The 26,351-nt window shown below is 48.3% G+C and overlaps 1 protein-coding gene across 4 annotated transcripts in view; it reads left to right on the plus strand.

Annotated features, from left to right (window-relative positions):
* pfkma (phosphofructokinase, muscle a) overlaps positions 1-26,351 on the plus strand; it is a 109,397-nt gene that overhangs the window by 14,016 nt on the left and 69,030 nt on the right. For all 4 annotated transcript variants that reach the window (XM_089004521.1, XM_089004545.1, XM_089004537.1 and 1 more), the window contains exons 2-8: positions 4,390-4,463; positions 5,853-5,930; positions 13,853-14,042; positions 20,418-20,583; positions 20,693-20,737; positions 21,878-21,986; positions 22,049-22,144. In XM_089004521.1, the coding sequence (XP_088860647.1) occupies positions 4,390-4,463; positions 5,853-5,930; positions 13,853-14,042; positions 20,418-20,583; positions 20,693-20,737; positions 21,878-21,986; positions 22,049-22,144 (758 nt within the window). The remainder of the gene's footprint in view (positions 1-4,389; positions 4,464-5,852; positions 5,931-13,852; positions 14,043-20,417; positions 20,584-20,692; positions 20,738-21,877; positions 21,987-22,048; positions 22,145-26,351) is intronic.

A 26,351-nucleotide genomic window follows, 5' to 3' on the forward strand; every position in this document is an offset into this window, starting at 1 on the left:
TCGTCCTCTGGACTCCCTCCCCCTCTCTCGACGCCGTCCGCTACGACCTGGAGTTTTGTCGGCACCAATTATAATGGGTTGAAAGTGATTGTTCCTGGTTCATCGCTTCTCAGTGTCACGGTTTACAAGGTGGTGATGGCGGCTGCGGATCCCAAAAAGCAGGCAGGAGGGAGCAGGAGGTTGTGTTTGACAAGTTGTGTTAAAATAAGGTCAACAGGAACAAAATGTAAAACATCAAAACCATCTGAGCAGAAAAAAATACAAAGTATCAAAAGAAAACCAAGATTAAAAGTCCGCCAAGATGAAACAAACGCATGCACAGCATACAAAGCATATAATTGCATACAAAGCATACAACAGCATTCAACAATGACCTGACAGCGAATGGTCGCGCCGGGAGTCCTTTTAACTTTCACTGATTTAAAAAGACCAGCGAGGCTCCAGGCAGGGCTGACAGCGCTACCCGTTGGTCGCCAATCCGATTGTGGCAGTCCGCCACTGATTGGGACGACCAGCACCTGTGCAGGTGGGGCCGACAGCGCCACCTGTTGGTCGGCAACCAGTTCATGACAGTACCCCCCTTCAACGGACTGCTTCCAGAAGTCCCAACAGTCTCCCAAAAGGTCCAACTCGCCAGGAAACGATGGTGGAGACGGAAATCTTTGCCTCTCCAGAATATGATGGGCGGCCTGATGGGAACGGGACTCAGCCTGGGGTGGACGAAGACGTGGCACGGATCGTTGTGGACGTGTGTGCGACCCTTCACGCATGGCGCGACACGGACATTGCACTGCCAGGTGGAGAGTGGCACCCCGGACGGCCATATGGGAATGGGTCTAGACCGGATGTTGCCGTGGAAGTTACGGCTCGTTGAGTGACTCGTTTCAAACTCGACGCGGCGTGGGCTAACGTGGACGCGAACTGCCCGGCACTGGGGAAACGAGACCAGTCTGTTGCAGCTCCGGGATCCCGCGGTGAGTGCGGTCTTGGACTGACGTTGACGCGGACGTTGCACAGCTCGTCGTGAATGCGACTCAATTCAACATGCACGTCGACAGCGTGGCTGGACGTGGGCGTGCACTGCCAGACACCCAGTGTCACCCTGGACGGCCACCTAGAAGGAGGTCTCGGCCGGACGTTGACAATGACGTTACGGCTCGTCGAGTGACGCAATTCAAACTCGACGAGGCGTGGGCTAACGTGGACGTTGCACTGTCAGGCACAGAGTGGAAATGAGACCGGTCCGTTGTACATGCGGGATCCGATGGTTGGTTGAGTCATTCTGTCACATTTTGCAAGGTGGTGATGGCAGATGTGGATCCCAAAAAGCAGGCAGGACGGAGCAGGAGGTTGTGTTTGACAAATTGTATTAAAATAAAGTCAACAGGAACAAAATCTAAAACGTTAAAAATCATATGAACAGAAAAATACTACATCATACAACAGACAATGACCCGACCATGAATGGTTGTGCCGGGTGTCCTTTTGAGTGTCACTGATTGGGAACGACCAGCACCTGCGAGGCAGCAGGCAGGGCTGACAGCGCTACCCGTGGGTCGCCAATCCGAACGTCGCAGTCCGCCACTGATCGGGACAACCAGCACCTGTGCAGGTGCAGGCGGGGCCGACAGCGCCACCCGTTGGTCGCCAACCAGATCATGACACTCAGGGTGTTGATAGCAGAGGATGGTTAAATCAGCAGGAAGTCAGGTGTTGAACAGGATAAGTTAGTTTAATCTTGTAGACAGCAGGGGCATCGTGGAGTGTCGGCTGAGAAGGGGCAGAAAGAAAAGAAGAGGAAAGAGGAAGCAGAAATAAGAGCATGAAAGACCGCTGGGAGAGCATTTATGAGCATAATAGGATGTGACATCATGTAGAGGAAGGCAGGATATGACGTATCAGGAAGTCAAAAGTCAAAAACTTAAACAAACGAAACAAAGAGATGTTTAAAGATGTTCGTATAGGGAATTGCCCCAACAGTACTATGATTATTATTATTATTATTATTATTAATAATAATAATAATAATAATAATATTGTTTCTTTTATATTTATAAGGTTTTAATGCTGGCTATCTATTTGCTATCTATAAGATATCTGGATGGTTAGCTAGCTTGCTATCTAGCTGTCCATCTATTACTTATATAGCTATCTAGCTGGTTAGCAAGCTGGCTTGCTAGCTGGATAGCTGATTATCTATTAGCCATCTTGCTAGCTACTTATTACGTTTCTATCTGAGTTACGTCCGGGTTGTGTGAACGCTTGCGCGTGTGGCTGCCGCTGCTCACCCACAGAAAAACTTTATCCTGTGACTGAAAAGTGACCCTGAGAGTTTTGAAAGGCGTTTGGAAATGAAATTTAATTTCATTTCACACACATTTCATTTCACACTCGCCAGGGGTGTGTGCTGGGCCCCCTCCTCTTCACTCTGCTCACGCATCACTGCTCACCATCTTCACCCAGCTCCAACCTCTTCATAAAGTTTGCGGATGACACGACTGTGGTGGGCCTCATCAACAACGACGAGGAGACAGCATACAGGGACAAGGTCAGCCGCCTGGCCACGTGGTGCAAGGACAACAATCTCCGTCTGAATGTGGAGAAGACGAAGGAGATTGTTGTGGACTTGAGGAGAGTTCGCCCCTTGCATGCTCCACTAACCATCGACGGTGCTTCAGTGGAGAGAGTGAGCAGCACCAAGTTCCTGGGAGTGCACATATCCGAAGACCTGTCCCGGAGCCACAACACGGAATCACTGGCCAAGAGATCCCACCAGCGCCTGTACTTCCTCCGCAAGCTCAAAAGAGTTGGAGCCCCGACCCCCATCACGACCTCCTTCTACCGCGGTACCATCGAGAGCATCCTGACCAGCTGTATCACCGTGTGGTATGGCGCCTGCACCGTGTCCTGCCGTAAGACTCTGCAGCGCATCGTGAGGACAGCTGAGAAGATCATCTGTGTCTCTCTTCCCCCCCTTCAGGACATTTACAACATCCGCCTCACCCGCAGAGCCATCAGGATCGCTGACGATCCGCCCCACCCCTCCCACAGCCTCTTCAGCCTGCTGCCATCGGGTAGGAGACTGCGGAGTCTCCGAGCCAAGACCAGCAGGCTCAAGGACAGTTTCTGCCACCAGGCAGTCTGCAGACTCAACTCCCTCCGGGCCCTGCCCAGCCTGCCCCTTCCCACTGCCACACTCACCGAACCCTGAGTACATGCTACATGCTGTACTATCATCCTGAACTCTATTTTTTTTGTTCTTTCTCATTTTCTTCCGCAAGACATCACTTCAACCCTTTCTTGTTGTTTGTTTTTTCATTACTACATTATGTCACTTTATATACGTCACTTCCTCACTTTACATATGTCACTACCTCACTTTACATACGTCACTACCTCACTTTCCAGACGACACTACCTCACTTTACATTCAGAAATTACATGTATTGTCTGTTGTCAATTGTATGTCTTTTTAGCCACATTATAAGTGCCTTGCATGCCTTGCACGCTGGGTCCGAGAGGACATTAATTTCATCTGTGCTGTATGTCATGCATATTCGCATATTTGACAATAAAGCTGACTGACTTTGACTTTGACTTTGACTTATTATCATTATCATTATCTCATCTCATCTCATCTCATTTTCCGTACCGCTTATTCCTCATTAGGGTCGCGGGGGTTGCTGGAGCCTATCTCAGCTGTCTTCGGGCACGAGGCGGGGGGCACCCTGAATTGGTTGCCAGCCAATCGCAGGGCACACAAAGACGTACAACAGTCACTCTCACACTCACACCTAGGGACAATTTGTAGTGGTCAATCTGTCTGCCATGCATGTTTTTGGAGTGTGGGAGGAAACCGGAGGACCCGGAGAAAACCCACGCGGGTCCGGGGAGAACATGCAAACTCCACACAGGGAGGCCGGACCGGGACGAGAACCGGCGACCTCTGCACTGTGAAGCCGGTGTGCTAACCACTCGACTACCGGGCCGCCCTATTATCATTATTATTATTTATTTATTTATTTATTATTATTGGATTTGCCTTTATTAGTCTCGCAGTGGAGAAATTTACATTTCACAGCAGCAAAGTGATTAAAGGAATGTAAGTAGAAAAACAAAATACATGAGCTGCTGGAAAGGCAGCCACTCTTGCGGCTATATTAATTATTATTATTAATAATAATTGATATTATTAATTAATAATAATAATAATAAATATTATTATTATTATTATTATTATTATTATTATTATTATTATTATTATTATCATCATCATCTCTTGACCGCTACTTCTGCAGTCAATCTACTGGTAGAGTTGTTGCTTGTGTGTGACCAAAATGATGGAAGGGTGTTAAAAATCGAACAAACTCTCCATTTGTTTTATGTCAGGTATGAACGCTGCTGTGAGAGCTACCGTCAGAGTCGGCCTTTACACTGGAGCCAAAGTCTTCTTTGTTCATGAGGTAGGAGACAATGAAATGATTTCATCTACCCAAATTCCACCCTTTCACTGATGGTGGGCCGTCAAGGCCTTCTCTGCTGGCCTAAAAATATCTGAAAACACAGACTGATGTGAATTATATTTTGTCCATGAATTCTTATTAAATAATTCCAAATTGTCTTTCCGCTTCCTTTCATTATTTTGCCGCTGTTGTGCTGTTTCCAGATGTGTGTTTTCGTATTTCATTATTTAAGCAATCACATTTCAGCCATCATTCTTTACCAGGGTCAGAAATCCACCTGGACGCCTTGAGAATCAGTTCTGTGGGCCCTGGAGCATCAATGTCTATGTCGATTTGCTATCTATTTGTTATCTCCAGTATTGCTATTTATTTCCTATCTGTTTGCTATCTAGCTGGCAAGCTAGCTAGCTACCTTGCTATATATTAGCTATATAGCTAGCTAGGTAGCTATCTATTAGCGAGCGAGTTATCTAGCTTTCTATCTATCTATCTATCAAGTTACTTCCGGGTTGATCGACCGCTGGCGCGTGTGGCTGCCGCTGCTCACCCACAGAAGTCCTGTGACTTTAAAGTGACCTTGTGAGTTTTGAAATGCGCTTATAATTGAAATGTATGATTATTATTATATGTTGATCAACTGTTGCTTTTACCAATCACAGTTCGAGTTGGCAAGCCATGGCCTGCTCGAAGGCGCGGGAAACGTCAAAGTTTTCGCAAACTATGTTTGGCTAGTCAGTCATGTGATTGGCTAGTCACTAGCCAATCATGCCGCTAGTTATAAGCGCATACTGGCCAGATCTAGTACACTGTATCTGTAGCGAGCTGCATAAGCAGTGTCCTTGAGAGCTTTGAAAGACGCTTAAAATGTAATGTATAATTATTATTAATAAATACATTTTTATGTTGATTAAATTGCGGTTTTGTCAACCCAAAATGTTTTATTATTAATATAAATGGCTGAAGGAGGAGAAGAAATGGATTTGGTTGCAGATAGCAGATATACTGTTTAAGCCATTTTCAAGACAGACTTTTCAAGCATAGATGAACATCATTAAGAAAGGTTGGACAGCTCTGAAGCTAGCACAAATAGCAAATAATATTGCTATTTTATGAGGTTATCATGACTCCACACATTCATATAAAAAATGTGAACAGTTTAATGAGAGTATTTCTTAACTTTCTTCAAGTCACAAATTATTTCCTGGACAACGTCATCCTCTAGTGGACATGTAGTAATATCGCATCACACTCACAGCTAATTGATTCAGACATAGCACTACTGAAGGCCTAGGGGTCACATGCACGGTCCGCCACTGCCTTTCACAGTACATGGCAGACATATGAAGACCATGATGAAAAAGATTGTGATTATGTGAATGTGTGCATCAGGGCTACCAGGGCCTGCTGGATGGAGGAGAAAATATTCGGCCTGCTACTTGGGAAAGTGTTTCCATGATGCTTCAGCTGGTGAGTTGATGTGGATCAGTTGAATGAGTTAAACAATGTTGATAGAAAAGAAATGAAGGACTTCATGAAAACTATGTGGTAACATTATCCAAGGTAAACGTCAAGCCCAATTTCAAGTTTGAGAAGATCATATTACTAATACAGTGATGCCTTGGGTAACAAACGCTTCAGCTAACGAACGAACATAAAATTCCCGAGAATATCATCTTGGTATATGAACTATTTTTCGGGAAACACACAATGAGTGATGTGTCGTTTGCGAACAAGCCGGTTCTTGGAGCTCCTGAAATGGCAGCTGGCTTTTTTTGTCCTCTATTCCCCACCCCGTCTTCGGTTAAAGCCGCACATGAATGGTCAAGATCCGTGGGAGAGGAGGGAGGGGACACGCAGCAGTGAGCCGGGGAGGGGTTACAAAAACACACACACGAAAGGGTGACGACAGAGCTTGAAACAAAAAAAAAACAAAAGTGAAAAAAATTAAAACAAAAGTTGAAATGGTGAGAAAATGGATGGAAAACAGTGAAACATGACATGAAGTCCAAGATGGCGCCCGAGTAGGCAGCCTCAGCAAGTGCTCTCATGAGCCTTGCTTTTTTTGGTTGTTTTTGTCTTGTTTTGTGTTTTCTTTTGTCACTTTGTGTTGTTGTGCATCGTGTGGAACGGATCCAGATTGTTTTTCATCATTTTTGACCACGACATTCATCAAGGAGGAGACTGTGCTGAGCGGTTGTGCCTTTTCGGCAGCATGAATATGCCAGTACTGTTTTTGAATGGGAGGAATGTCGGAGCCATTCGACTGCCATCGCTGGACACCAAATGGGCCATTGTGCTTTTTTGCGCCTGTAATGGGCAGCATCTTCACAGCCCCGCTTTGTTTAGCGGAAAGGTCAGTGCTGTTGGACAGTCTGCGGCTAGATGGATGCATGGCTTGGGGAACCCGCGATAAGAAGAAATGAGCGTCAGCGCAGAGCGCCGATGCGTATGTGGAACTGTTGCGGCTTGGAATTGAAGCAGATTTATGTGGAACAGGAGATGTGAGACAATCTCTTTTCGTCAATGGATGCTACAGCTGCGTGTTTGCTTTCAACATTTAGCTTGTAGTCGACGTGCACATTCCACCATGATGTCCCTGATCCACTGGTGGAAAGACGCTTTGATCCTCTCCTCTTGTCATTTACAATGTATGGAATAAACTACGGTACTCCCTCCCTAATGTAAGGAGAGGAGTAGCAGTACCGTACATTGCAGGAGTTTCTGAAATATTACAAAGAGTCCTTTGGCAACATAAAATTCCTACTTATTTCAAACCGATAAACACGTTAAGGCAAAAATTAGTGCATCCAAAAGATAGGCTACCAAATGAAAAACAAAGTAATGTAGTTTATTCCATACATTGTAAGAATGAAAATTGTAAAGAGCAGTACATTGGTTGAGACTCAACAAATTCTCAAAAAAAGACTTTATCAACATCGCAGGGATAATATAAGTGGACCTCAATCGGCAGTACATTTGCACCTAAAAGCTAGCAACCACTCATTTGACGACAATGAGGTTAAAATCTTAGCGAAAGAACATAGATGGTTTGAAAGGGGGGTAAAAGAAGCGATTCTTATAAAACAACAAAATCCTTCATTAAACCGGTCTGGTGGGGTGAGGTTCAATTTGGATCGTTCATACAATAGCCTGCTTAGGCAAAACAGGTTAGGCAACTTTCGTAATGCTGATGAGGGTCGTTATGCTGATGAGGTGATACCGGTGGGAATGGGGGTAATCGGCCAGTCGATAGTCAGGAATGTAGGAACAATCAGTGGGGCCACAGGGAGGGGTCCTCTGCCCCCCCCCCAACCTGAGAGTAGGGACCTATCATAGCTGCGTCCGGCGCCACCATGTCTGGACATTAGGGATATATAAATGGGGCCGATACGACCAGTCAGACTTTAGTTCGCTGGCGAAGCCTCTTGGATAGGAGGCGAAACGTCCGAAACCTTCACTTTTGTACAGATGACGGCTGAAGAAACCTTCTCATCTATTGCTGTTACAGTATCACAACTTCTAAGATGTACAAGTCAGAGCTCCTTGAGACACTTTATGCAAAAAGCTATCCATTCCATCAAGCCATCAAGGACCATCACAAAGGTAAATAAAACGACTTGATTATACAGTACAGTTTATTTAGGAGTTCGTGGACCTGGACGGAGGACTATTAGCGCGAGTCACGCACGTCACGGCCCCGCTCAAACTTCGGGTAGCGGGGAACCATGTGGAGCACCGCCAATTTTTAGTCATGCCCTCCCGGAATGCGCCATTGGTATTGGGTCTTCCCTGGCTCAATACCCACGACCCATCCATCTCCTGGGAGGGTCCCACCATTCAGGGCTGGAGCCCCTACTGCTACGCCAACTGCCTACGGTCGGCTACGGCAGGGCAAGATCCCTCCCGCGTTGGCCCGCCCGAGGCCATCTGCCTCAAGGGTGTGCCACAATGTTACCATGACCTGCGGGAGGTGTTCAGCAAGGACAGAGCCCAATCCCTGCCACCCCACCGACCGTATGACTGTGCCATTGACTTGCAGCCAGGGGCTCCATTACCGGACTCCAGACTTTACCACATTTCACAACCGGAACGGGAAGCCCTGAGCACTTACATAGACTCCTCTCTAGCGGCGGGACTCATTCGCCCGTCGCGTTCCCCGCTGGGCGCAGGGTTTTTCTTTATCGAGAAGAAGGACGGATCCCTGCGCCCATGCGTTGACTACCGGGGCCTGAACGACATCACCATCCGTAACAGATACCCTCTCCCCCTCATGGATTCGGCCTTCGCGCCCCTTCAGTCCGCCACCATGTTTTCTAAATTAGACCTTCGCAGCGCCTACCATTTGGTCCGTATCCGTGAGGGGGATGAATGGAAAACAGCATTCAAGACACCTTTAGGGCACTTCGAATACCTGGTGATGCCGTTCGGGCTCACGAACGCGCCCGCCGTTTTCCAAAATCTGATAAATGATGTGCTCAGGGACTTCCTCAATGTTTTCGTTTTTGTTTACCTCGATGACATTCTTATTTTTTCCCGCTCTGCAGAAGAACATCGGCAACACGTCCGACGGGTCCTGGCGCGGCTCCTGCAAAACCGGCTCTACGTGAAGGCAGAGAAGTGCGACTTCCATGTCCGCTCTCTGTCGTTCCTGGGGTTTGTCGTGGAGCAGGGGCAGCTCAGGGCCGACCCCGCCAAAACCAAAGCGGTGGTGGAATGGCCGACCCCTAAGACGCGCAAGCAGCTTCAGCGGTTTTTGGGGTTTGCCAACTTCTACCGCCGCTTCATTCGCGGGTATAGTCAGAAGGCACTTCCCCTCACTAACCTCACGTCCACCAAGCTCCCTTTCAGGTGGACTCCCGATGCTGAGGGGGCATTCAACCGCCTCCGTCGTGCCTTCACCAACCCCCCTGTCCTGCGTCATCCCGACCCCGAGCTTCCGTTCACGGTCGAGGTTGACGCATCCGAGTCCGGAGTAGGGGCCGTCCTTTCCCAGCGCTCTCCCACCGACCAGAAGCTACGCCCATGCGCCTTCTTCTCCCGCCGGCTCAGCCCCGCCGAGGCCAATTATGACGTCGGCAATCGGGAACTGCTGGCGGTCGTCCTGGCCCTGCAGGAATGGAGACACTGGCTTGAGGGAGCTAAACACCCCTTCACCGTCTACACGGATCACAAGAACCTGGCGGCCATCCGGTCTGCCAAGAGACTTAACTCGCGACAGGCCCGATGGTCACTCTTCCTCACCCGGTTTAACTTTTCTCTCACCTACTGCCCAGGGTCACAGAACACCAAGCCCGATGCCCTATCCCGCATCCATGAGCCGGCAGAAAGGGAGGAGACCACCACCAACATCCTGCCGGCCCAACGCATCCTGGGTGCCCTGAGGTGGGAGGTTGAGAGAAAAGTTCAGCAAGCCCTGGGGACGACCCCCATCCCCAGGGGCTGTCCTAAGGATCGCCTGTTCGTCCCCGCCCCTCTTCGCACGGAGGTGCTCGTCTGGGGGCACACCTCCAAGATTGCCTGTCACCCGGGGGTCAACAGGACGATCCAACTCATCGCCCAACGGTTCTGGTGGCCGGGGTTCCGAAGGGACATCACCAGCTTCGTGAAAGCCTGCCCGACCTGTGCTTGTGGGAAAGCTTCCCACCAGCCCCCGGCAGGACTCCTCCAACCGCTACCGGTGCCGTCCAGACCCTGGTCTCACATCTCCGTCGACTTCGTGACAGGCCTCCCCCCCTCCCGTGGCAAGACGGTCGTCCTCACCGTTGTGGACCGATTCTCCAAGTCGGCCCACTTCGTCCCGTTAACCAGGTTGCCGTCCGCCATCGAGACGGCTCAACTCCTGGTTAACCACGTCGTCCGTCTCCACGGGATTCCGACGGACATCGTGTCGGACCGGGGACCGCAGTTCGTGTCCAAGGTATGGAAGCGTTTCTGTCGGTCCCTAGGGGCGTCGGCGAGCCTGTCATCTGGATACCATCCCCAGACCAACGGACAGACGGAGAGGAAGAACCAGGACCTGGAGGCGGCCCTCCGGTGCGTGTGCCTCCACAACCCGGCGTCGTGGGCCCTGCACCTACCCTGGGTGGAGTACGCCCACAACTCCCTGGTCTCCGCAGCCACAGGTCGGTCCCCATTCATGTCCGCCTGTGGCTATCAGCCGCCCTTGTTCCCCACACAGGAGGGCCAGGTGGAGGTCCCGTCTATTGAACATCACCTCAGACGGGCCCACCGAGTCTGGAAGGAGACCAGGGACGCCCTGACACGCACCGCATCCCGGAACCAGCGGTTGGCGGACCGTCATCGGAGACAGGCACCCAACTACCAGGTCGGGCAGGAGGTGTGGCTGTCCACGAGGGACCTTCGGCTGGCAGGGTCTTCAGCCAAGCTGGGCCCACGCTTTACGGGTCCCTTCCCCATCGAGGCCATCCTCAGCCCGGTCTCGGTGAGGCTCCGGCTGCCACCCACCATGAGGATCCACCCCGTCTTTCATGTTTCCCTCCTCAAGCCAGTGGAAACCAGCTCCTTAGCCCCTACGCCCACCCCCCCACCTCCCCCCCGGATGTTGGTCGACGGACCGGTCTACACCGTGCGGGAGATACTGGACTCCAGGCGCATGGGCAGAGGAGTGCAGTACCTGGTCGACTGGGAGGGCTATGGACCGGAGGAACGACAGTGGGTCCCACGTGCCTGGATCCTCGACCCATCTCTCATCCGGGCGTTCCATGCGGCTCACCCTTCCAAACCTGGTGGGCCGCCAAGAGGCGTCCGTTGAGGGGGGGGCACTGTCACATCTCGTCGCCGTCCTGGGCGCGCCCCGCCCCTCCTGTCATCTCCTCCGCTGCTCCCTGGAGGCGGCCCCTCCCATCATCACGCACCTGGGTTCCCACAGCTGTTTGTCATTCCCGTGATTGTGCCTTCTGACTATATCTACCGATTGCGCTATCCAGTCTCCGTCGGAATATTTCGGAAGTCACCCCCACTACTACCTTGCTGTCAGGTTCGCTATTTCTTCCAATGCCTTTACGCACATTCCCCACTTTATGAGTTTGTTGTTTTGCATGCGTGTTCCAGTAAAAGACTTTACCCTGATCTCTGTCTCGCCGTTGCATTTCGGATCCAAGCCTTCCCTCCTTCCCTCGCCACTCGAGCCCGGCGTCCTTGCCTCGAGTATCGTAACACCACTTTCATCTAGAACTGCTTCATGTCATCACAAAGAGGGTACAGCAAGTCCTGAAGAATGAATGTCTCTCTGTGTCTTTGTTTTGTCATATTGTCTCTATGCTGTCATATTATTTGATATTTAGTTTTTTTTTGTTCTTTTGACTTCAAGACGGCGCCGCGAGACTGGCTGCCTTTCCAACAGCACATGTATTTTGTTTTTCTACTTTCATTCCTTTGAGGATATATAAATGGGGCCGATACGACCAGTCAGACTTTAGTTCGCTGGCGAAGCCTCTTGGATAGGAGGCGAAACGTCCGAAACCTTCACTTTTGTACAGATGACGGCTGAAGAAACCTTCTCATCTATTGCTGTTACAGTATCACAACTTCTAAGATGTACAAGTCAGAGCTCCTTGAGACACTTTATGCAAAAAGCTATCCATTCCATCAAGCCATCAAGGACCATCACAAAGGTAAATAAAACGACTTGATTATACAGTACAGTTTATTTCTTTATGTACAATACCATAGCACATTTATTATCCATAAAATAAGGTATATTCTGTGTAGTTTTAAGGCTTTTTTAGTTGAATATAATGTTTTATGGGGATCTGGAAATTGATTATTAATATTTTAATGGTTTCCTATGGAAATTAATGTTTGGACGACACACTTTTTCCTCACACACACTTTCTGGGAACCAATTAACATCGTAAGCCAATGTATCACCGTATATGAACCAATCTTATAAACGGTGGCAGATTTGCATTCACATTCCCAAAATTAGTGTTTTTGAAGATTGATTCAGGTGGGTCCTGAGATATAAGGATTAATTTCAGGGTTGCGCCTTTTACCAAACAATTAAAATTCAATGGACTGACGCCCCCAAACCGGTGCAATGACTTACCTAAAATTTACGATTTAATTTTTGTGTCACCACTATCAAAATGTACAGCAGGTTTCGTTAAAAACATAATACACTTGGCTCAAATTTCCAGATTTGTTGGTGGGGTAATTTGGCATGGAATGCAGAGATGGATCTGAGCGGGTCCCTTGCGCCTTTGTGCTGGTCCAAGTCTATTACGATTAGCGCATATTGCTATGTGATCCGCGCCACATAAGACATACTTCAGTTACAATAGATAAACAAATGTTGTTAAATAGCAATTGAATTTCTACTTTGATTTCTTTCATAACTTTGCTGCTGTGAAATGTAAATTTCTCCACTGCGAGACTAATAAAGGCAAATCCAATCCAAAACATTTCGTATTCCTTCAGAGATTCTAACTTTTGTTGTCTGCCGTCGGTGCGTTCCAAAGTTGTGGTCATGGATATCGGGCTTTTGCGTCATCTGCTGCAAACTGCTGAAAGAGCTAATCAAATATTGTATTCATTTACCCACGGTGCATTGCATTATTTACATCGAACATGGCGGATGGTTGCAATATGGAGTGTAAGAACAGGAGTAAAACTCCAAAACACATGAAAAAAAGGCAATATTCTTGTTTTTTAAAAAACTATCGAATACGTCTGCGGAGGGTAGTGACAATTCGTTTCAGCAAACTGATTGATGGATTTCCCTTTGTTAGTCTCACAGTGGAGAAATTTACATTTCACAGCAGCAAAGTGATGAAAGGAATGAAAGTAGAAAAACAAAATACATGGGCTGATGGAAAGACAGTTCATGATTCGAATTTCGTGGCTAATGGTAATGATTTCACAGCTGTTGCAGCACATACTAGTAAGAAATATTGTGCGAGGTTAAGTGATCATCCGTCAAAAACTAGTCAGCCAGCCACCGTGGCGCTGTGTGGTTTGTTTCGTCCGCCGAAAACTAGTTTGTCAACCGAGACTATTTCTTGTGAATTTAATGTTTGTGAGGCGAAACGTTTGTGAACTAGTGTTCGTAAGCTGAGGGATCACCGTATTATAATAATAATAATAATAATAATAATAATAATAATAATAATTAATAATAATTAATATTATTATTATTATTATTACTATTACTATTATTACCTTTGGCATCGCATGTGGACCCAATCACCTGTAAAAGTAGGTGTGTGTCCAAGTCACTGTTTCATATTGCAACGCGTGACGCAGGGGAACCTGCAGTGGCTTTCAAGGGCACATACAAATAGGGTGTTTGGATTTAAAAGAAAAATGTTGATATTATTTGCAAATTGTCAACCAATGCCAGAGTCCTCGACAGCCTTTGCTCTTTTCAGGGGGGAACAGTCATTGGCAGCGCACGATGCAAAGACTTCAGATCCCGTGAGGGCCGAATGAAAGCGGCCTGCAACCTGGTCAAGCTCGGAATTACCAACCTGTGTGTCATCGGAGGTGACGGCAGCCTGACTGGGGCCAATGAATTCAGGACAGAGTGGAGCGGACTGCTGGTCGACTTGCACCGAGCTGGTGAGGAAAGATGGCTTTCCGTTGACTCTGCTGAAGATGAGCTTATTTATTCATCAGGGATTCAGTGCTCCTGTTTGAATCATATCTCTGCTGCTTTGAATTATGGCGGCAAACAGAAAATATTAAATCCCACTAAATAGAGAAGAGTGCCTTGAAAAAAAAGGATTTGCCATCTCCTTCATTCAAACCAGGATTTCACCTCTCGGCTTTCAGTAGTGCGATGCTACGTCTGAATCAATCCAGACTGAAAAAAAGTGTGGTGTGATTTACTACACGTCCACTATAGGAGCCAGTGGATGTGTATTTGACGGTAGCCACGAAATAATAATAATAATAAATTTGACGGTAGCCACGAAATAATAATAATAATAATAATAATAATACATTTAATGTAGCCACAAGGGGGCACAAGCCAGTGTCTTATTGTGCCGGTCCCAAGCCCGGATAAATACAGAGGGTTGTGTCAGGAAGGGCATCCGACGTAAAAGATTTTGCCAAGACAAATATGCGAATCAAACCGATGAATCCCATACCGGATCGGTCGAGGCCTGGGTTAACAACGGCCGCCATTGGTACTGTTGACCTTCAGGGTGCCAGTGGAAAATGGACTACTGTTGGTCGAAGAAGGAGAGGAGGGAGGTGTGCCCGGAGGAAAAGAGAGAAATGGAACGGCAAGAGTATAGAACTAAGAGTAGGAACTTTGAATGTAGGAACAATGACAGGTAAAGGTAGAGAGCTGGTTGACATGATGCAGAGAAGGAAGGTAGACATACTGTGTGTCCACGAGACCAGGTGGAAAGGGAGCAAGGCTAGAAGCTTAGGGTCAGGGTTTAAGTTGTTCTATCATGGTGAAGACAGAAAGAGAAATAGAGTTGGGGTTATCTTAAAAGAGGAGTTTGTTAGGAATGTCTTAGAAGTAAAAAGAGTATCAGATAGAATGATTAATCTGAAGCTTGAAATTGAAGGCGTGATGTTCAATGTTGTTTGTGGGTATGCCCCACAAGTAGGATGTGAGCTGGCGGAGAAGGAGAAATTTTGGTTGGACTTTGATAAAGTCATACAGAACATCCCGAGAAGTGAGAGGGTTGTAATTGGGGGAGACTTCAATGGACAAGTTGGCGCAGGAAACAAAGATGATGAGGAGGTGATGGGCAGGTTTGGACTCCAGATGAGGAACGCTGAAGGACAGATGGTGGTTGACTTTGCTAAGAGAATGCAAATGGCTATTGTGAATACTTTCTTTCAGAAGAGACAGGAACATAGGGTGACCTATAAGAGTGGAGGCAGAAGTACACAGGTAGACTACATTTTGTGTCAACGGCGCCATCTAAAGGAAATCAGTAACTGCAAAGTAGTGGTTGGTGAGAGTGTAGCCAGACACCATAGGTTGGTGGTGTGTAGGATGACGCTGGCAGTGAGGAAGATTAAGAAACCATAGGCTGAAGTGAAGACAAAATGGTGGAAGTTGAAAAAGGAAGAGTGTTCCATGACATTTAGGAAGGAGGTAAGACAAGGTGGGCAAGAGGTCCTTCCAGATGACGGGCAAACTACAGTGAACATAATCAGAGACACAGGTCGCAAAGTACTTGGTGTATCGAGTGGAAGAAAGGTAGATAAGGAGACTTGGTGGTGGAATGGGGAGGTGCAGGAGTGTATACAGAGAAAGAGGTTAGCAAAGAAGAAGTGGGACACTGAGAGGACGGACAAGAGTAGACAGCAGTACAAAGAGATGCAGCGCACGGTTAAAGTAAAGGTGGCAAAGGCCAAACAAGAGGCCTATGATGACTTTACAGGCTGGCGAGACAGAGAGACAAAGATGGTAAGGACTTGCAGCAGGTTTGGGTGATTAAGGATAGAGATGGCAATGTATTAACAGGTGCCAGTAGTGTGATGGCTAGATGGAAAGAGTACTTTGAAGAATTGATGAATGAGGAAAATGAGAAGGAACAAAGAGTAGAAAACGTGAATGTTGTGGACCAAGACGTAGCAAGCATTAGCAAGGATGTAGTGAGGAGGGCGCTGAAGAGGATGAAGGGGGGGAAAGGCACTCGGGCCTGATGATTTACCAATCAAGGTATGGAAGTGTCTTGGAGAGGTGGTGGTGGTGTTCCTGACTGTGTTATTCAACAAGATCTTAGATGGTGAACAGATGCCTGAAGAATGGAGACGAAGTGTACTCGTGCCCATTTTTAAGAACAAAGGAGATGTGCAGAGTTGTACTAATTACAGAGGAATAAAGTTGATGAGCCATACAATGAAACTCTGGGAAAGAGTAGTTGAAGCTAAACTAAGAGCAGAAGTGAACATTGAAGTCCAAGATGGCGCCCGAGTAGGCAGCCTCAGCAAGTGCTCTCATGAACCTTGCTTTTTTTGGTTGTTTTTGTCTTGTTTTGTGTTTTCTTTTGTCACTTTGTGTTGTTGTGCGTCGTGTGGAACGGATACGGATTGTTTTTCAGCATTTTTGACCACGACATTCATCAAGGAGGAGACTGTGCTGAGCGGTTGCGCCTTTCCGGCAGCATGAATATGCCAGTACTGTTTTTGAATGGGAGGAATGTCGGAGCCATTCGACTGCCATCGCTGGACACCAAAGGGGCCATTGTGCTTTTTTTGCGCCTGTAATGGGCAGCATCTTCACAGCCCCGCTTTGTTCAGTGGAAGGTCAGTGCTGTTGGACAGTCTGCGACTGGGTGGATGCATGGCTTGAGGAACCCGCGATAAGAAGAAAGAAGCGTCAGCGCAGAGCGCCGATGCATATGTGGAACTGTTGCGGCTTGGAATTGAAGCAGATTTATGTGGAACAGGATGTGAGACAATGTCTTTTCGTCAATGGATGCTACAGCTGAATGTTTGCTTTCAACATTTAGCTTGTAGTCGACGTGCACATTCCACCATGATGTCCCTGATCCACTGGTGGAAAGACGCTTTGATCCTCTCCTCTTTCATCTAGAACTGCTTCATGTCATTACAAAAGGGTACAGCAAGTCCTGGAGAATGAATGTCTCTCTGTGTCTTTGTTTTGTCATATTGTCTCTATGCTGTCATATTATTTGTTATTTAGTTTTTTTTTGTTCTTTTGACTTCAAGACGGCGCCCCCAGAGTGGCTGCCTTTCCAGCAGCTCATGTATTTTGTTTTTCTACTTTCATTCCTTTCATCACTTTGCTGCTGTGAAATGTAAATTTCTCCACTGTGAGACTAATAAAGGCAAATCCAATCCAATCCAATCCAACATTTGTGAGCAGCAGTATGGCTTCATGCCAAAAAAGAGTACGACAGATGCAGTGTTTGCTTTAAGAATGCTGATAGAGAAGTACAGAGAAGGTGAGAAGGAATTGCATTGTGTCTTTGTAGATCTGGAGAAAGCGTATGACAGGGTGCCAAAAGAAGAGCTGTGGCATTGCATGAGGAAGTCTGGAGTGACGGAAAAGTATGTCAGAGCGGTGCAAGACATGTATCATGACTGTAAGGCACTTGTGAGGTGTGCTGTCGGTATGACTGAGGAATTCAAGGTGGAGGTGGGACTCCACCAGGGGTCAGCTCTGAGCCCCTTCTTGTTTGCTATGGTGATGGACAGACTGAAAGACGATGTTAGAAAAGAATCTCCTTGGACCATGATGTTTGCAGATGACATTGTGATCTGTAGCGAGAACGGGGAACAGGTGGCGGAGAAACTAGAGATGTGCCCTGGAAAGGAGAGGAATGAAGATCAGTCGCAGCAAGACGGAATATATGTGTGTGAATGAGATGGATCCAAGTGCACGAGTGATGCTACAGGGATAAAGAAGGTGCAGGATTTTAAGTACTTGGGGTCAACTGTCCAGAGCAATGGAGAGTGTGGAAAAGAGGTGAAGAAGCGTGTCCAGGCAGCCTGCAGCGGCTGGAGAAAAATATCAGGTGTGATGTGTGATGTGTGATAGAAGGGTTTCAGCTAGGATGAAAGGAAAAGTGTATAAAACCGTGGTCAGACCAGCCATGATGTTTGGACTGGAGACAGTGCCACTGAAGAAAAGACAGGAAGCAGAGCTGGAGGTAGCAGAGCAGAAGATGTTGAGGTTTTCTTTGGGAGTGACCAGGTTGGATAGTATCAGGAATGAGTACATTAGCGGGACAACTCATATTAGAGGCTTTGGAAAGAAAGTCAGAGAGGCCAGACTGAGATGGTTTGGACATGTCCAGAGGAGAGAGAGTGACTATATCGGGAGACCGGTTTAATGAAGGATTTTGTTGTTTTATAAGAATCGCCTCTTTTACCCCCCTTTCAAACCATCTATGTTCTTTCGCTAAGATTTTAACCTCATTGTCGTCAAATGAGTGGTTAGTAGCTTTTAGGTGCAAATGTACTGCCGATTGAGGCCCACTAGTATTATCCCTGCGATGTTGATAAAGTCTTTTTTTGAGAATTTGTTGAGTCTCCCCAATGTACTGCTCTTTACAATTTTCATTCTTACAATGTATGGAATAAACTACATTACTTTGTTTTTCATTTGGTAGCCTATCTTTTGGATGCACTAATTTTTGCCTTAACGTGTTTATCGGTTTGAAATAAGTAGGAATTTTATGTTGCCAAAGGACTCTTTGTAATTTTTCAGAAACTCCTGCAATGTACGGTACTGCTACTCCTCTCCTTTTAGAATCTTGAGAATTATTGGTTTCGTTCGCTATTCTTTCTTTCTGACATTTGTTGAATGACCACTGAGGGTACCCACAGTTAGTGAGTGCTCTCCTGATATGTTTTGACTCCTTTTCTCTACCTTCAGTGCTAGTTGGTATTAGTTTAGCCCTATGCTGGAGGGTTCTGATAACTCCTAGTTTATGTTGTAAAGGGTGGTTAGAGTCAAAAAGTAAGTATTGGTCAGTGTGCGTAGCCTTCCTAAAGACTTCTGTTTTTAGCGCTCTGTCCTCTTTTATAATTACTTTACAATCCAAGAAGGCTGCTGAGTCTTGAACTGCCAGGCAGGAGACCGAGAGGAAACCCGAAGAGGAGGTTTATGGGTGTGGTCAAAGAGGACATGAAGGGAGCTGGTGTGAGAGAAGAGGATGCACAAAACCGGACATTGATTCGCTGTGGCGACCCCTGAGGGGAAAAGCCGAAAGGAAAAGAATAATAATAATAATAATACATTTCATTTATAAGCGCCTTTCAAAACTCTCAAGGTCACTTTACAGTCACAAGTTTTCCTGTGGGTGCGCAGCCAAACGCGTCAGCGTTCACTCAACCTGGATGTAACTCAAATAGATAGAAAGCTAGCTAACTAGCTAATGGATAGCAAATAAATAGGTAATCGATAGCCAGATAGCCAAAAGCTAACCAGCTAAATAGCTTACAGCCAGCCAGCTAGACAGCTAATAGCTAGCCAGCTAGCTAATGGATAGCTAATAAATAGCTAACAAATATCCAGATAACCAACAGCTAGCCAGTGAACAGTCAGCCAGCTAGACAGATAACAGCTAGCCAGATAGCCAATGAATAGCTAATAAATAGCTCATAGATAGCCAGATAGTCAGCTAACAGCCAATAAGTTACACAGCTAATTGCTAATAGCCAACAGCTAGCCAGCAAGATAGCTTACAGCTAGACAGCTAATAGCTAGCCAGCTAGCTAATGGATAGCGAATAAATAGCTAATAGATAGCTAGCAGCCAGTCAGCTAGACAGCTAATAGCTAGCCAGCTAGCTAATGGATTGCTAATAACTGACCAACATTTCTTCATGATGTCCATTTTCTCTTGAAAAGTCCATCTTGAAAATGGCTTTAACATTTTATCTGCAACTAAATCCATTTCTTCTCCTCCTTCAGCCATTGTGGGTTGACAAAACCACTATTAAATCAACACAAAAGTATGTTTACTTATGCAGCTCGCGATTGATACAGTGTGCTAGCTCTGGTCAGTATGCGCTTATCGGCTAAATGTCAGCGGCTAGTGATACTGTGATTGGCTAGTGACTAGCCAATCACAGAACTGATTGTGAAGGCGTCCAGGTGGATATCTGACCCTGGTAACAAATGATGGCTGAAATGTGATTGGTTAAATGCTTAAATACGAAAACACAAATTTGGAAGCATCACAACAGGGAAAAGGAAGCTGAAAGAGAATTTTGAATTATTTAATAAGAATTTATGGACAAAATATAATCACATCAGTCTGTGTTTCAGATATTTTTAGGCCAGCAGAGAAGGCTTTGCAGGCCTTGATGGTCCGCCACTGAACGTTTTTATTGCATATTAGCAATTAAAGCTTTCAAATTTCAATTGTAATCTCAAAAAGGAAAAAAAAACAATTGATGTCAACTTTTTTTACAACACGGTTTATACAAATTTATGTGAGATGCATTTCTTTTTATGATGGATCACAAGTAAATTCTGTATCTGCAGGTAAGATTACGGAAGAAGAAGCCAAAAAGTCCTCCCATCTCAACATTGTGGGCATGGTGGGCTCCATCGACAATGACTTCTGTGGCACCGACATGACCATTGGCACAGACTCGGCGCTGCATCGCATCATCGAGGTGGTGGATGCCATCACCACCACTGCACAGAGGTCCGCCATGACACTTTTTACCCCCTCTCATGTCGTCTTGAGGGTCAACGTACACTCGTGCTGATATGGCCGAATGTCGAGGTAACTGTTGTGAATTGTGGATTCACAGCCACCAGAGGACCTTCATCCTGGAAGTGATGGGAAGACACTGTGGGTCGGTACATGGCAAGTGTGGTGTTTGTTGACACGTGTGAATTGATGTGAAAGGGAAGAGTGTCGGGGTTGGGGGGAGGTAGGGGAAGGGAAAGTGGCAGAGGGAGGGAGGATGTTTGTGAGACAGGCAGAGAGAGACAGAGAGAAAGAGAGACAGACAAAAGGAGAGAGAGAGTGATAGATATCGATTTGACATTTAGCTAGATAGCTGATAGATACCTATTTAGCTATCTAGATAGATGGATACATGTAGATAGATAGATGAAGATAGAGAGGCAGACCGGCAGGCAGACCGACAAGAATCAGAACCAGAATCATAAAAACCTTTATTCGTCTCACAATGGGGAAATTTGCAGTCCACAGCAGCAATTTAAAAGGGGATGGGGTGGAGGGTGGTTGAAAGGATAGAAAACAAAATATTCTAAGCATAGCAAAATAAAAATGTCAACTGTATACTGTAAATGTGCAAAACCATTTCATAAAAGACTGTACATAGTGCAAGTATCAAGAAAGGCATATTGATATATGTAGCTGTATTGCATCAACCCATATTTACAAGTGTCCATTTTTTTTCACATTCATTGAGAATTGCAAAGCCCCTACAGCAGTCAGTAGGAACGAGTGGCGGTACCTCTCCTTGCAGCGCGGGTGTAATAGTCTCTGGCTGAAGGAGCTACCCAGTGCTGTCAGGGTGGGCAGGAGGGGTGGTAGGTGCTGTCCATAATAGCTTTTGACAAGGCGCTCCAGTCTTTTCCTGTCCCGGGTGGTGATGCTGCCTGACCAGCAGACAATTCCATAGTGGATGGCTGAAGCCACCACAGAGTCATAGAAAGTAGTTAGGAGTGAGCTATGAACGCCAAAATACCTCAGTTTCCTGAGTAGGAAGAGGCGACTCTGTCCCTTTTTGATCAGGGTATCCGTGTTTGTAGTCCAGTCCAGTGTTGAGAGTAACACTCAGGTACTTGTAGGACCGGCAGGCAGGCAAACAGAAAGACAGACAGACAGACAGATTTACCGGCAGGCAGGCAGGCAAACAGAAAGACAGACAGACAGACAGACTTGAATATTTTGGCATTCAAGAAAAACAATAACCTAGTCATCTTCCAATAATGTTGTGTCGACGTCTGCCCTGGTCCACAAGCTACCTGGCACTGGTATCGGCTTTGGCCTCTGGTGCAGACTGGGTGTTCATTCCAGAGATGCCACCAGATGACGGCTGGGAGGAGCACTTATGCCGGAGGCTCACAAATGTAGGAACTTCGCCGCTGTGCTGCCCACGGCTCACCTCGAATGACAATCATTGTGCTTTCAGCAACGGGCAAGAGGTTCTCGTCTCAATGTGATCATCGTCGCTGAAGGAGCAATGTCCAGAGATGGCAAAGCCATTTCGTCAGACCACATCAAGAAGGCAAGGCCCATACGGTGACTCGGCGTCATTTCAAACCTCATGCATTGGATTGGATTCATCTTTATTAGTCTTGCAGTGGAGAAATTGACATTTCACTGCAAAAAAAGTGATGGAACGAAGAAGAAAGTAAAGGAAGAAGTAGAAAAACGAAATACAGGACCTGCTGTGGCTCGCTGTTCCATCTCGAATTTAAAAACAACAACAAAAACAAACTAACAAAATAATTTGACAACACAAAGACACAGACTGTTATTCAATCTCAAGCATTTTCTACACCCTCTTTGTTGTATGAAGCTGTTGTTGTATGAAGCCGATGAAAAAGGAGAGGATCAAAGCATCCTTTTCACTAGTGGATCTGGGAAATCATGGTGAAATGTGCACGTCTGCTCCAAGCTAAAAGTTGAAAGCACACACCAAGCTAGTTGTGTTAAGTTCATCCTGTCTACTTGATATCTTATGTACACCAGATTCTTTTGTTACAGACAGTGTTTTTTAGGTGTTCATGTCACGTCCGCTTGAGGAGTGGTGACAAGACTCGAGGGACGCCGGAAGGTATTGGGGATCGGCTCCGAAATACACGGTGGAGACAGTGATTCAAATAAAGATTCTTTACTGAGCAACATCAAACATAACAGAATGGCGAGAGCAAGGAAGGTAGATGACAGACCTGCATGCGGAAAGGTGACGGGGGACTTCCAGGAATACACCGACAACAACTGCACGGTAAGGGTGGCTTTTATAGCCAGAAGACACAATTAAAGAAATGGGGAACAGGTGCGTGAGTCAAGAGAGACAGGAAGGGAGGGGCCAGCTCCAAGGAGCAGCGGAAGAACAGACAGGAGGGGAGGGGCATGCTCGTGGCGTCGATGAGGATGTGACAGTGCCCCCCCCCCCCCCCCTCAACGGACGCCTCTTGGCGGCCCACCCGGTTTGGAGGGGTGAGCCAAATGGAATGCCCGTGTGAGAGATGGGTCGAAGATCCAGGAACGGGGGACCCACTAACATTCCTCTGGCCCATAGCCCTCCCAATCGACCAGGTACTGCACTCCCCTGCCCATGCGCCTGGAGTCCAGTATCTCCCGCACGGTGTAGACCGGGCCGTCGTCCAACATCCGGGGGGGCGGGGGGCGTGTAGGATATATAGGGTGCTGGTCTCCACTGGCTTGAGGAGGGAAACGTGGAAGACCGGGTGGATCCTCACCGTAGGTGGCAACCGGAGTTTCAACGAGACCAGGCTGAGGATGGCCTCGATGGGGAAGGGACCTGTGAAGCGTGGGCCCAGTTTGGCCGAAGTCCCGGCCAACCGGAGGTCCCTTGTGGACAGCCACACCTCCTGCCCGACCCGGTATTTGGGTGCCTGGCGGCGACGACGATCCGCGACCAGTTGGTTCCGGGACGCCGTGCACACCAAGTTGGCACTGGTCTCCTTCCACACTCGATGGGCCCGTCTCAGGTGGTGTTCGATGGACGGGACTTCCACCTGGCCCTCCTGGGTGGGGAGCTGAGGTGGCTGATAACCACCGGCGGATATGAACGGGGACCGACCTGTGGCTGTGGAGACCAGGGTGTTGTGGGCGTACTCCACCCAGGGCAAGTGGAGGGCCCATAACGCGGGACTGTGAAGGCACACACACCGGAGCGCTGCCTCCAGGTCCTGGTTCTTTCTCTTCGTCTGGCCATTGGTCTGGGGATGGTAGCCAGACGACAGGCTGGCTACCATCAGGTAGACAGGTATGGAAACGTTTCCATACGTTGGACACGAACTGCGGTTCCCCGGTCCGACACGATGTCTGCCGGAATCCCGTGGAGACGTCTCGATGGCGGACGGCAACCTGGTTAACGGGATGAAGTGGGCCGACTTGGAGAATTGGTCCACAACGGTGAGAACGACCGTCTTGCCACAGGACAGGGGGAGACCTGTAACAAAGTCGACGGAGATATGGGACCAGGGTCGGGAGGGAACCGGTAGTGGCTGGAGAAGCCCCGCCAGATGTTGGTGGGAGGCTTTCCCACGGGCGCAGGCTGGGCACGCCTTAACGAATCCAGTGACGCCCCTCCTGTACTCTGGCCACCAGAACCGCTGGGCGATGAGCTGGATCGTCCTGTTGACCCCCGGGTGACAGGCAACCCTGGAGGTGTGTCCCCAGAGTAGTACCTCAGTGCGTAGCGTCGGGGGGAAGAACAGGCGATCCACCGGGCAGCCCTTGGGGATAGGATTAGCCCCCAGGGCCTCCTGGACATTCCTCTCAACTCCCACCGCAGGGCGCCCAGGATGTGTTGCGCCGGCAGGATGTTGGTGATGACCTCCTCGCTCTCTGCCGGCTCGTGGATGCGAGATAGGGCGTCAGGTTTGGTGTTCTGCGACCCTTGGCAGTAGGTGAGAGTAAAGTTGAATCGCGTGAGGAACAGCGCCCATCGGGCCTGCCGCGAGTTGAGTCTCTTGGCAGACCGAATGGCGGTCAGGTTCTTGTGATCGGTAAATACGGTGGAGGGGTGTTTGGCCCCATCAAGCCAGTGTCTCCACTCTTGCAGCGGCAGGATGACCGCCAACAGTTCCCGGTTCCCCACGTCATAGTTGGCTTCTGCGGGGCTGAGCCGGCGGGAGAAAAAGGCGCATGGGTGGAGTTTCTGGTCAACCGGGGAGCGCTGAGATAGGACAGCCCCCACTCAGATCTGTCAACCTCGACTGCGAAGGCGAGGTCCGGGTCAGGGTGACGTAAAACTGGGGGGTTGGAAAAGGCTTGCCCCCTCTGCGTCGGGTGTCCACCTGAAAAAGACTTTGGTGGAAGTGAGTTTAGTGAGGGGGAGTGCCTTCTGACTATATCCGCGGATAAAGCGGCGGTAAAAATTGGCAAACACCAAAAATCGTTGGAACTGTTTGCCCGTCTTCGGGGTTGGCCACTCTACCACCGCTTTGGTTTTGGTGGGATCGGCCCGGAGCTGCCCCTGCTCCGCAACGAACCCCAGAAAAGACAGAGTGCGGACATGGAACTCCCACTTCTCTGCCTTCACGTAGAGCCGGTTTTGCAGGAGCCGCGCCAGGACTCGTCGGACGTGCTGCCGGTGTTCTTCTGGGGATTTGGAAAAAAATGAGGTTGTCATCTAAATAAACAAACACAAAGACCTTGATAAAGTCCCTGAGCACATCGTTACTGAGGTTTTGGAATACAGCGGGAGCGTTGGTGAGTCCGAACGGCATCACCAAATATTCAAAATGCCCCAAGGGCGTTTTGAATGTGATTTTTCCACTCGTCCCCCTCTCTGATGCGAACCAGGTGATAAGCACTTCGCAGATCCAATTTCGTAAAAATGGTCGCCGATTGAAGAGGCGCGAAGGCTGAATCCAAGAGGGGGAGAGGGTATTTGTTGTGAATGGTCATTCAGACCCCGATAATCGACACACGGACGCAGGGATCTTTCTTTCTTTTCAATAAAGAAGAACCCTGCGCCGAGCGGGGAACGCGAGGATCGGATAAGTCCCGCCGCAAGGGAAGAGTCTATGTATCTGCTCATGGCTAATTGTTCCGGGTGTGAGATATGGTAGAGTCTGGAGTCCTGGCTGCAGTTCAATGGCGCAGTCATACGTTCGGTGGGGTGACCGGGATTGCGCGTTGTCCTTGAACGCCTCCCGCAAGACATGGTAACAATGTGGCACGCCCTCGAGACAAATCTCTTCGGGCAGGCCACAGCGGGAGGGGTCTCGCCCTGCCGTAGCCGACCGTAGGCAATTGGCATAGTAGTAGTGGCTCCAACCCTGTATGGTGGGACCCTCCCAAGATATGGAATGGTCATGGGCACTGAGCCAAGGGAGGCCCAGTACTAACGGCACGTTGCGGGAAGGCATTACCAGGAATTGTTGATGTTCCACATGGTTACCCGCTAACCTGAGTTTCAGTGGTGCTGTGATGCGGGTAACCTTGGCCAGTAGTCGACCATTAAGGTCGAGAATCTCCTTGGGGGTCTGGAGAATCTTGAAGTCGCAGCCCAATGATTCGGCCAGTTGGGGGGGGGCGATGAAGCACCCATCTGCCCCCGAATCCTCTAGCGCCCGTATAGCTTGGGAGTTGGACGGGCCGAATAGTTCGCCGTCCAACTCCAATCGCGTGACGGGCGCCGTCCTCGATGCCTCCGCGGTCGCCGTCTGGCCGGGGACTTGCGGGTGCTGGAGGTCTTTGGCGGGGTTCCTTGGGTGTGGCGACCCCCGGGG

This window comes from Hippocampus bargibanti, linkage group LG01 (genome assembly GCF_051943395.1).
Source record: "Hippocampus bargibanti isolate YZ-2025 linkage group LG01, ASM5194339v1, whole genome shotgun sequence".
In the NCBI taxonomy this organism is placed as follows: Eukaryota; Metazoa; Chordata; class Actinopteri; order Syngnathiformes; family Syngnathidae; genus Hippocampus; species Hippocampus bargibanti.